The following is a 13,292-nucleotide window of genomic DNA, read 5'->3' on the forward strand; positions in this document are numbered from 1 at the left end:
TCTTAAATTTGTATTTTGGGCATCACGAGAACAATATGGTGATATCGGATATGTGGAATTGAAACGCGAGGGTTCTTTGTGCACTGTACAAGGTAGAATTTGTCCAGAACACAGAGTACGATCGAAGATATATTCTGTCTGCCTCATCACTAGCTTTTTGTTCCTACTTTTTTGGAGCACTTATTGAGGTATTCTTGCATCCTAGCACAAAACACCACTTATTTTGTGATCCATACCATAAAATAAACACGAGACACTTTGTTGATATGACCTGATACGTCACAGGTCTCTTTAAATGATGAGATGCTTTGAGCTCTTGAATGAAAATGATTTTGTGTAGATCTGATCCAAGGACTTTTCGTACTTCGCCACAAAGACGTCTTGGACATGTCTACTTCTTGTGAGCGACAAGAATTCGATAAGTTTTGATCTTCTCGATACTTTCACCTGCAGCAGCAATATTTGCTTCATCTCTTACAGATCATTGTCTGACTGGCACTGTAACATCTTGAAGTGTAAGTTTGGTTTCGCACTTTATCACTAAACGTTCGATTGTTGTTTTATCTGGACGGTTGTAACGACCGGAAATTGAGTTGAAATTAATTGACAAGTTTGAGTAATAGAACGCGATTTTTGATCATCAATTTGGATTATTTTTAAACGTTGTTGAAGCGGTAACCTTTCTATGATTAAATGGTAGACATTTACAAATACACAGTCACAAATAAAAAATTCCGTCGCGCATGAGAAGCTAATTATTAATTTCTAAATAATTAATATGTATTTTTAATATGTTAAAAACATAAAGAATTTGACTTAACTTTTTTGATTTAGCCGATGCTTTCTATAGGAAATTTGAAAATTATTTGAAACTGACCATCCTGTATGCATATTGATTGATAGGAATATCGTCCTATCGGTACAATTCCAGATTGAGACTATTGATTGGCTATTATTGATCTTTTTGTAACAAATTTTACGTTAATTAGAAGAAGTTTTCTACAATTCTTGTAATCCGTTTATTAGATAATCATTAAGCTTATTTTTTTGAAAGCTCATAATTTAAAGCATTTTTACAGAAGGACAAACGTGTGCTCGCACCAACTGGCTTTATATTAATAAACTTCCCATATATCGCTTAAAACAAATTTGCCAAAGTTACCAGATTTCTCAGCCTAGACTCATTAGAAGTTTCTATCATTATATTCCCATGACAAAGACGCATCCAACGCGGAGGACTAATATTAATGCAGCCTCCATTGTTTGAAGTTATTTATTATGTAGTTATAAAATCGCGCGTATTGACGAAAAGCTGAAACGAAACATTTCCTTCGGAAGTTCATGTTTACCTCGTCGCGCGAAACTTAAGTGATTAAATTGTTGTAAAGTTTATAACAAGCAACGAGTGCTTTCGCGATATCTACAAACAAATAATTGGTATGGCTAATGACGAACGCACGAACGGTGTTAAAGTTGTTATAATGAAACTTCCTAAACTAGCATAGATATCTCGACTTAAGTTGAAATATAAACTAGTTACCGACGCAAGTATGTTATTATATGAACCAATGAAAACTTCGCTTTACTCCCCTTTTCTTTGAGCTGCCGATCTAACTTCTTAAGAATAATTACTTTATTTGCGTAATCACTGTTTTATGTGAGCTAACTAGCTTATTGCTAGCTATATTAAGATATAAGTATGTACAGATCTCGAGCTGTGTGGGCGCCTCTCCAGATGGTGGATAGGGAGACGCCTCGTTAGAGGATATCATATCTAGATTTGGGTGGTACCGGGGAAATTAAAGCACCATCAGATGGAAAATCAGCTATAATGAGATACAGATCGACTACACCATGATCAGTAGAAGATTTAGAAATACTATCAAGTAATTAACAATTATTACTATTACTTATTAAACATATCCAGGCGCTGACATAAGATCCGATTATAATCCAGTGGTAGCTGCAATCCACGTAAAACTGAAAAGGCTTATACAGAAAACAACCAACGAACGTAGAAGACTGAACGGCATTGTAGTGTATAAGAATGTTGAGCAGAACATAAACGACAAATTAGACGAACTGAGACACAGCGAGAATTATAATAGAGAGTTTTTAAAATTACGCTAAACGTTATTGTGATCATGCGCAGTATTAAAAAAATACGGTGTTCAGGCAAATAACGTTAAGTGCGTTTTTTTGTTTTTGATACCGCGTTTGTTGCATTCCTAATAAAATAAACCTCACTTTATTGTTTTCGTATCCCGTTTTGTTTGGAAAAGTTTTAAAGCTAGTTTAAATTTGTATTGTTTTGAACAAAAAGTGGCTAAGATGGAAGAAAACATTGAAGCTGTCTTCGAAACCGAAACGACCAGGGAGATGTGGACCACGATTTAATATGAGGCTTAATTTTACACGACATCTTTCACCCACCTGTTGTTGCAAATCGAAGATCGATTTTTAATTTAGAAAATATTGAGCTCAGAGATCGCCTTATCAATTTTAGGTTTTATAGAAGAACATATTCGGAACATATTTAAAAAAAATTCAAAATCTGATAGTTAGGTTATGGGTTAGAAGTTAGAACCTGTGCTTGCGATGTTAGTAGTGTTGCCAAAGCTCAAATTTTCCCAAACAATTTTCACATAAAATCCGTAATTACGCAATAATGGGGTAAACTAATTAATGAAAAAGTCTTACTTAAATTTACGAAGATTTCTTATTCTATTATAGCCGCTTATTCTATTAATAATATTAGAAGTAAGTCAAATATGTCAACACTGCTTTTTAACGTGATGCTTATTAACGTTACCTCTACTCGTACGAAAATAAAGGAACACGTTATCCTCTAATATCGTAAACGGTTATTTCTTTACTAACGCGCTTGCTCAGAATAACGGATAACGTAAAACGTGTTGCAATTGAGGGGCCTAAAAATTCCCTAATATTACCATAGACCAACAATGGCAAAACATAAAACAAGAACTGAAGGATGGGGGAAATGCAGAATTGAAATCCATAAGAGGAAAGAAGAAGGAATGGATGACACAGGAGATACTAAACCTGATGATGATGTGAGGTCAAAATAAGAACAAAGATGTGCAAACCTGTAAGACCATAAACAATGACATCAGAAGTAAAGGGAGGCAGGCCAAGGAGAAATGGCTACTTGATGAATGTCGAGAGGTTGATCTGAGGGTAAAGTCAGAAAGGCAGCAGAACCTGACGAAGTGCCTGCTGACAAACTAAAGCTTATCGCAGAAGACTCTAGAAGAATATATATACTATTAAAATTGATTAACAACTTGTATGAGGCGGCAGAGTTCCTAGCGATTGGATATCCTCAACATTCGTGACACTGCCACAGAAAAATAAAGCCTGATAATGTTCGGACCACAGAATCATTCCCGAATGAGTCACATCTTAAAAATATTTTTAAACATCATACAAAACCGAATTTATAAGGAATTTGAACAAGACATAAGTGACATTCAAAAGGGTTTTAGGAAGGGCGTGGGAACAAGAGAAGCGGTCTCCGGACTGAACAAATTGAGACAGAGATGCCTAGATATGAATCATGATATGTATACATCTGGTTTATCGACTTTCAAAAGGCATTTTGTGGGACCAACACTCAAAACTCTTAGATATACTAAAGACAAAAAGATCAATAGCAAAGAAGTAAGAATAATATCCAATCTCTATGGGCAACAAAAAGGACTAGTCAAAGTCGGAGAAGATCTGAGTGAGGAAATTAATATATGTCGAGGTGTTAGACAGGGATCTGTATTGTCGCCTCTCTTATTCAATGTGTATAGTTCATCTTTGAAGGAGCGCTGTCGGGAGAAACCGGTGGTATTGTCATAAACGGGGAAATAATTAACAACTTACGATACGCGGATGGTACCGTTATTGTCGCCGACAGTCTGAAATACCTACAACATCTGGTTGAGTTAAGAAGTATTTTCTGCAAGACATATGGCCAAGATATGAACCTAAAGAAAACCAGAATCATGGCAACTTCAAAAAACCAAAACACAAACCACAATATACCATCTATAAATATTAATAATGACAACCTGGCATGGGTATGTTCCTGCAAATGTCTTTGCACATGGATAAGATAAAGTAGCAGCGCTTTCATACAAATTAATAAAATACTCTGCAGCCGAGATATTAGAACTGAGATCCAGAATGCTAAAATGCTATAGATTCTCCATTCTATTGTATGGAATTAAGGTTTGGACACTTAAATCGGAAAACAAAAACATAGAAGCATTTGAAATGTGGTGTTATAGGAGGATGATGAGAATATATAATACCTTGACAAGATTTCGAATGAGGAAGTACTACGCCCAATGAATAAAGCGAAATAAATTAGTAACCATAAAAAGGCGGAAACTAGAATATTTAGGACATGTTCTGAGAGGGTATAGATATAACATCCTTAAGCTAATTATTCCAGATAAAATAAAAGGTGCGCAACTTGAGGTGCTTTGGTTGCACGTCCACGGAACTCTTCAGGTTTGTTAATATCAAGGACCCACAGAACCGGGTCCGAGCCCATCAGCTCACATCAACCGGATTTAGTTTGACAATAACACTTTATTGTGGCCATTTTTTTCGTAACGTCCAATGTTACGAAACCTTATTGCGAAATAGAAAGATAATGATAGTTATTTTCAAGCTAAACCCAGGTGGTGAGATAGACTCCAAACCACCGGCTCTGTGACTTGATTGAGGTGTGCTAAACGGTTATTTTTCTGTAACGGATTACAACGTTTCAGTTTTACCTTGGTAATAGGTTTCAAAATGCGGTTACAAAAGGAACGTGTTACTTTTTAAATTTTTTATTAAAAATGCAGAATGATGATGATAGTAGAAATAGTGATGATAAAAGTTGAGAGCGCTCGACGATGCCGCATTGGTTCTGTGACGGACGCGAACCAGTTTTTCAAGTTTATGCTACTGTTCCAAAAAAAACCTTTTAGTCGGCAAACGGCTGTAGCTGGTGCGCATAACTGTTTCTGTTTTATGAGACGGTTCTAAAAAAAACGGTTAAATCGGCTAGCTGTAACTACGGTTTCAGGTTACACGTTACAAATACCGACCATCCCTAGTACTTGAAACTAAAACAAGATCACAAGAACATTTAGAAATGTTGGTGTTGAAACTGTGCAGCTTTAACTCTAGAAACGATTGTGTTGAAAACATCAGGAAAATTTGCTTTGAACCGAATTGGCAAATTCTTCATATCGTTAAATCTGTAGTTAAAGCCTAGATAAGTCTAATTTGATAAAAGTAAAGGCAATATGGATTAGTTTGTGTATTGAAAAAGGTGATTTCCCTTAGAGCGTATGCAGGTATGGGGTCTGGAACGAAACGTTCATATTATTCTGTTGTAGTTTGTAAAGTATTGCATTCGGATATCTAATCATCCAGACTGGCTCAAGATAAGTGCAGTTTCTTTATATTTAAATGTAATTCCATAGTTTTAGACACAACAACGTCTGACAATAATAAAATAATAAAATGTACACTTACTGCTGTTGCAATTTGTTGATTTATTGTCAGTTTTTATATGGGGATTTTAAACATTAGTCATAAATTTTCTATTTTTGTCGCAATTCAGGCTAACTGGAAAAGCTCGTATAAATCGAAAGGGACGATAACGGAGTTTATTCTCAGTCATGATCAAGAGCTGACGTAATTGCAACGTTGTTGGAAAGTTCCCAAGTTGGTTCAATATCAGTCGCCATTAATCTTAATTTCAGCTGAAGATCTAAAGATGCTCATTCTATAAAATATCCGCATAAACGCTGCATCAAAAATAAAAATAGGAATTTGTTTGAAAATGAGTTTTTATTCAAAGTGGACCACAATTCTGATTTAAGAAGCAAAATATTAAAAACATTTTTTTTAAGTAAAAAGAAAGGAAAGGGACTTTTCTTTTCGGACTTCTTTGTTGTTTACGATCTAAGGAAGGATGTGGCTTCACTGACTCACCCAATAATTGATATAAGCGACATGGAACCGCATAACAAATCCACTTTCAATGATTACATTCCCGGTAAGCTTCTCAATATGCCGATAAAGCCGAGTGCAATCCACAGGTGACGTAAAATCTTCTTCGGTGGAAATTTCATCAGAATGGCAACCTAACAATAATAAACTAATCTCTAATGCAAAACTCGGAATTCCGGTTGTATCAAACTCGGCTACTCGAGGGAAATTAGGCGCATAAGTATCATCCCAAACCAAATTAATGGAAACGCAACCGGCATAGGAAAATTGTGGGCGCGATCATTCGGAAAATCGCACTTGGAGATGCACTTTCCGTGTATTTTCCAACTTTCTCAATTTTCGTAATTCGCTACGCTCTTTTTGTTGTGGATTGCAGTTTATTTTACGAGTTGTTGATGAGATGCGTTTCAGGGACTCCAGAGGCGTACACTTGCACCAACCTCACAAATAACCGAAACATATTGAAATGCCCATAAAATAATACAATTATGTGTGGAAAACTGCGGTAATTAAATGCAAACTGGATTCCTGAAATGAGCGCTTATGATCTGGAATATTCAAGATCGGCTCATTATGTTATTATTCCTAGTGTGTTTCTATATTATTCTTCTTACAAGAGTCGTTTGATTAGTCAGTGATGTTTTGAATTTCCCGTGCAGTAACTTTAAGTTCAACACCACCCCTGTCAACTGTCGTCTGTTAGTAGACTGCTGTGAAAATTTGAGTCATTCATTCACATCATTTAGTTCGTGTTAAACACTCATTGAAATGTGAAGACTTCATCAATTTTGACGAAACTGGAAAATAGTATTTACAGGGTGATTCAGAATTGGCGTCATTGCTCTGGGGGTGTCTTGGGAGTACAGAAAAAATAGTAAAATAAATTAAATGTTATTGAAAACTCAGATATTTGCAAAAAAATAGATCAGAAGGATGGCAACAATGTTTTTCAAGGCAATCTGCCTAATTAACATTACGTAAATACCTGTTACTTCGTACTTATTAAAAACTCCGGTAACCATGGATAAACATGAAGCAAATAAAATAAAAGAGACAATAACATCCGTTGAGGTTAGAATAACGGTGTCACCTTGCGGTCAGTGCTGCGACAAAACAGCCCCCGAGTGCTGCCATCTTTCGGAGGCAAATGAGTGATATAAATAAATAGGTCACAACTGTCATCCAAAACCGCCTGTTAAATGTTACTCTCTAAGTGGGCCCCTATATATCCTTAAAAGGAATGACGCCAATTTTCATTCAGCCTGTATATATCCGATCCATCTGTTCTTTAGATCTCGTTCTCTCAAAATTAATTGGTTTTCATTCTCCGTTGTCATTAAGTGCACCTGCGGCTATTTTACGGATTTGTGTTCGGTCAGGATTGACCAAAAATAAAAGTATTCTGGAAAAAAAATTTAAAACGTCATAAATACTGATATTAAACAAATTTAATTTTCTTTGTCAAGTCTTAACATTTGAAATGTTGAAATCAAGCAACAAATTAAATATGTAGCCTAAACAATCAAGTCAACATTTAAAATGTGTGAACTTTGTCAGAAACTAAATGATCGCGGATGTCCAAAATCGACCAAATAAAATATAATGTTGTTTCTTAATATTAATATTAATACACCTTGAATTATATATTTGCACTCAGCAAACACACCTCGGTCTCTAAGACGTCCCACGGAAGTCACTACAGGATATAGGCCTAAGTCCCTCGGACGTCCCGGTACGTCCCCATATTTACGCAGGACGTCCATGAGACATATTTTTGGGACTGTTCGGACATGTATGGGATGATCCTGTAAAAGTCATTTAGAACATTACTGGGACGGGTTGTTTAGAGTATATCTGTAGTATAGTAAGTATAAACTACGAAAAAACTTTGAAGGCAGCTTTATAATTTGGAAAATTTTGGGTGGAAGCAATTTGAAAGAAACAAGATACTGAACCAATAACATAAATCTACCTATATTTAAAAAAAAAAACAAAAAACGTTTATGTATGGTATCAAACTAAACTTATTTTTGCTATGCTCTTCTGTCTGAAACCGGTAAAGTTAGTTTTTTCCTTTACAGTCTTTCCGGCGCGCACCTGAGCCAATTTTGAGCTTCAATTTCAATGTCTTTTCTTGTTGATATAAATGGTGGATTTTTTAGCAAACCATCTGTAATGAAAAAGAGATATATTTTATCATTTAAAAATCCAACTAAAGGTTCTTCAGCAACTTCTACTTCAGGCCTCGCCACCAAGGTTAGAACTTGTTGACTAAGTCTATTCGGATCACATCGAGGGTCAGGCAAAATTAGATTCTTAAGGCCCTCATTAGAATGCTGGGCCTCATTAGAACATTGTAAATTATTTAATAATGTACTTGTTCTTTCATTTATTTAACGGTGATATAAAGATTTTGCTCAATTTTTAGGCGCTTTAGGCATGGCTTTACGTTCGAAAGCATGGAAAGTATAGCATACTCTATACATATTAACGAAGATCATACATAAAAGTGATAAAAATATAAATTATCTACTTACCGTACATACTTATAACTTTTTTTCGAGCGTGCTATTCACTATTACTACATATACGTCCTGTTCATTACTTCCATGGGAGCAAAAAATATAACGTTTCTGGGACGACTCGCATGGGATCTGCATGATATGTTTGTGCAATACGAGAGACGTCGTAGGGACATCCTACCAAGGATGATCCCATGCGGGACAACGGGGATCAAAATAGAACGTTTCACGGACCATTTGTGTTTGCTGGGCAGGAATTAAATGGTTTTAAATATGAGGGTGGTTTGAAGAGTCCGTGCAAAGTCAGAGAGAGGGCACCAGTGGAAAATAACCAAAGTTAATTTCAGTTAGTAGCATCTCTTGGAAGAACGCACACCAAGTTTCAGCCAGGTCGGTTTATTTCTTTCTGTTTAACGTTCGTTTGAAAGGATGAATCGAAAGATTTTTAAAAACTGGACTAGAAAGAAATTCGCGTGCTGATTAAACATTTCTTTATGAAAGGCATATCGCTTTAAGAGACTAAAGAGCTGTTCGATAAACATTACGGTGATTCTGAACCTTCAATTAGAACAGTTTATAAGTGAAGTTTTACGCCGATGTGAATACATTTGGATTGTAAAGTGCAGGTTTCGGAATCGCTAATTTTAGACTGAACCCAGCTGATGAGAGCTAATAGACTCGAAACCGGTCCTAGGGGTGCCTGAGGTTGGTGCATTAGGAAATCTGCACTTGCCTATTTCTGAAGTTACGCTGAACGTTCTGGACGACCTTTTTCCACTACTGCTCCAGAAATCATTGATACAATCCATGATATGGTGACGGATTGATAGCAATTAAGCTAACAGACGTTAGAAGAGTGTAGAACAGAAGAGTTAGAAGGTGTTGGAAATTGCCAGTGCTGTAGGCATCTCGAATTAACGGGTACATAATATTTTGCACCAACATTTGGGCATGAAAAAGCTATTAAATGCTCAATAACAAAATATTAATTAAAATTATGCTGAAAAATAAAAACGATTTATCCTAAAAAATTAAGTTGTTTTCATTTTTGCACGGATTTTTCAAACCCTTTCGCCCTTGTAATAGTAATAGAAGCAGGTCTAACCGTAAATGCCTGTAAAACGACACAATAAAACAATAAAACACACTTATAACAAATCTTTGATATATCAACACTAAAAAGCAACTTCTACAATCCACAAACTACAAACTACCCCTGTTTGTAATAATGTTGAAAATAGTTACTTTTACAACCCACGCCGGATTTGTGGCCTTATTAATTACGTTTCTTAAATGCAGGAAAAATCTTCCATTTGCGTATTGTGATGTTCACTAACAGCTAACTATTCTTATAATAAGATGGCATGCAGAAGCTCACTTCCAAATGGTAGATATAAACAATATTTCATTGAAATTATATGTATCGCACTAAATGGAAACTAATCTAAAAGAACAAAATCGAAAAATTGATAAATCAAAGTTGAAAACATTTGTATAATAATTATAAAAAAAATACGCGTAACTTATAAAATTAAGTGAAGCAACTGGACAATTTACTTAACAAAATAAGTAAGTGAGTAGGTATATCTAGTGTCCAAGTAAGTCTAGTGTTTATAAAAACTAGATTATTTCGCCACTTATAAACATAATTAAAACTAAATATAATATATAATCTCTTTGAATGAATTAACGCTTATTCTTAATGCATTAATTCGAGAAGAACTTAATCTACGTAAACTGAAAAACACAAAAAACGTTCCTAACTATTCGAACTCGGATCGGAATCGGTTGCAATAAGAATATTTACAGGAATTATCAACGAAACAAATTTGAAAAGTAATACAAACAATTCGCATCTCTCAAAATCTCTATCTACATTTGATATTTAGCGTCTTTCTTCGTCATTAAAAATATCTTCTAGCAACTGTTTTGTAATGCTTCTATGAGGCTTGGCTGGATCCAATTTTGGTCTTCCATAGAGTCTGCTGTTGATCACATACAACCTACAGGAAAACATTTCTGATTATTTTTGTATTATCAATAATAACTGTTATTATTAATGGTAAATAGCAGGCATTACAATGTAGTCAAGGCTTAAAAGAAAATTAACGCTCGTTAGAATCGTTTTAGCAGTGAATGGGGTAAAAAATCAAACAATGCACAATCTAGAAGAATACTTTAACAACTTGAATTTTTATTGCGGGAATTCAATTGTATAGAATCGATAAATTTTGATTTATACATCATGATTTACATAGTGTAATAGTATGACGTATTTGCGTGATCTAATAACCGGAATCATTTTTTTTCGATATTTTAGCTCAGGATATGATTCGACAACAACTCTTGATCATGATCATGATGACGCGTGAGCTTTCTACATTGAATACAAAATCGCTGTACATTCAAGGATATTTTTTCCATATTTAGTTCACATTCAACATAAATGTTGCCAGCAATTTATAATAACTAAAGCTTTCACTGGAACTAAGTCGAATTTAAAATTGGATTTCTCTTGATGATTAATCGAAAAACAATTATATATTTTCTACTTCCTCAGTTCTCTTCAATCAGGCAATCAGTTTCAATTATTAATAGGCTCAACTAACTAATAATATAACATTGGAAAATACGTTCGCAGCACAGTTTTTACTTACTTTTCACTTAATTCGCATCTCACATTAAACCACCAATCGCACACGAACACCAGCTGACTAAACTGGGTACCATTCGGGCACAAAAAGCTCGTCTGCCTACCATCAATATCGCAATAGTGCCAACTTTGGCACCGAGTTTCCGGGTCCGCATAGAAGCCAGGATATTGTTGCTCATCACAGTAAAAGTTGGTATAAGGTACCATTCCTAAGACTGGATAATCTGTGCCTGGTCGACCTAAACGAAGTAAAATATATTTTACATGCTTGTTTCGCCTAGATTATCTGAATAATTGTGTCTTATAATATTGTATTTTCCTATATTTGTTCTTGCGTACTCGATCCAGCTTTTAGATTCTTTCAGTTTTTCGTTCATTCACTAGACCAGAGATCCGTTTAAGCAGATGCTCTTTGTAACGATTTTGAACCTCGCACTTCTTGTCACGTAAAAGATGCTAGTTCTAGACTATAGAGGCTCTCATTAATTATTCTTCACTCCATTTTGCCATCGAAGCTGTTGTTTCTTTTCGTGGTAAAATTATTCATGGATGTTATTGTTGATCCGTTTTTAAGATTGTTCATTGTTGTTCTTGAAAACTCTGATATATTTTGTCAAAAGAGATACACTTTCGAGGCAATTCCTTGAAACTAATAGGTTTTGCGGGGTTTTAAGCCGTTGAAAAATGAAATTTTGTCCTGACGTTTCGCAAGCACGAGTGGCTTGCATCTTCAGAGGCGGTTTGCTTGAACGCTTACACTACTCTGATGCGCTTCCTCGGGCGCAGTCCGTATTGATGACATAGCCTAGGCCTGGACAACGCTGTGTTGAGTTGCGCTATTGAGTTAACGAGTTATAACTTATCGGTTAATGAGTTATCAGTTATTTATTAAAGCTTTACGAGACCCGAGACTCTAATTTTCACATCTAAAAATACGGTTATCAACATTTTTTTGTTTTTGAGTAACGTTTTACTACTTTGTTCAAACAACTAAAAAAAGTTACCTATATTTTTCCAGCAACCGAACTACGAGTCCAAAGAAAGTCGACAAGTTTTCTTGTAAAATCGATCTCTTAATTTTGGTGCATAAAATTTTGTTTGCCGGTATTTTACAGTAAAACGTTACGAAAAACGCGGTTTTTCTGTTTAGACAGCGTTGTTTAGAAATATTGACATCAAAGTGAAGAAACTCCAGTTTCCAAGAGTTTCCCAAATCAATGATTATAAACTTTCGGTTTTTCAGTTCCGGGAAATATGTTTGGAAAATAACCCAGAAATAATTATTAGGGTTTTGTCGATGCGACTTGCGACTAAAAATCTTGAGAGCGATTAGGGCGGCGAATTTGTGAAATACTAGTTTTCAGAACTTTTGCTCTCTGGTCGATTGCTCAAGATAGTCCTAATTACCTTCGGTAAAAAACTGAATAAAATTATTTGGCCAATTTGTGCCAAATTCGAAGCTGAGAAGGGTTTCCTAAAGTTCCCTGCAAACCGATGAATGAGGCGACTTTTCTAGCCGAATCAGTTTTCTCATTTTTGGCTCCAAATACCCCATTGTTAGAAAAGAAGAAAATCATCAGAAAATAATGTTTTTTTTTGCGTTTTCGATTAAAAACTATTGGGTTTTACCCCAACCTCATTGTTGGCTTTTGTGCTTAAAAACTTTTAGTTTTGTGATCGATTTTTGAGAAAATATTAATGATTTTCGGCAAAAAACGGGAGAAATTTATTTTCGCTTTTGTCCCGATTTCCACGCTGAAAAAAGTTTTTGTAAAATTCCTACAAAGATTTAGATTTATCTTGTAAATTTTCGCGTAAAAGACCTCAGATCGCGCCGGTATTTTTAAGTGAAACTCTACAAAATAGAGCGTTTTTGAATGGAAAGTAAAGCAAAAAAAATTCAGTCAAAACAAAAAACCACATTTTTTAACAAACTATACAGACTTCAAAAGAATGGAGGTGACGAGTTTTCCAAATAATTTATTAGAAACTTTCGTTGATTTTGTTCATTTTTTGATAGAAAATGATTTGATTATTGTCCGAAATTCGAAGCTGGAAAGGGATTTCGAAACTTTCTACAATGGGTCGAAGGA

At 35.1% G+C, this 13,292-nt stretch overlaps 1 protein-coding gene across 1 annotated transcript in view; it reads right to left on the minus strand.

Moving 5' to 3' along the window:
* Positions 1-9,689: 9,689 nt before the first annotated feature.
* LOC125505136 overlaps positions 9,690-13,292 on the minus strand; it is a 16,855-nt gene continuing 13,252 nt past the window's right edge. Inside the window, exons 3-4 of the mRNA XM_048668299.1 lie at positions 11,204-11,438; positions 9,690-10,549 (exon numbers count right to left, since the gene is read on the minus strand). Of these exons, the coding sequence (XP_048524256.1) occupies positions 10,432-10,549; positions 11,204-11,438 (353 nt within the window). The 3' untranslated portion in view covers positions 9,690-10,431. The remainder of the gene's footprint in view (positions 10,550-11,203; positions 11,439-13,292) is intronic.

The sequence above is a fragment of the Dendroctonus ponderosae genome, unplaced genomic scaffold (genome assembly GCF_020466585.1).
Source record: "Dendroctonus ponderosae isolate FM_Combo_2020 unplaced genomic scaffold, Dpon_F_20191213v2 Dpon_F_20191213_7, whole genome shotgun sequence".
Classification (NCBI taxonomy): Eukaryota; Metazoa; Arthropoda; class Insecta; order Coleoptera; family Curculionidae; genus Dendroctonus; species Dendroctonus ponderosae.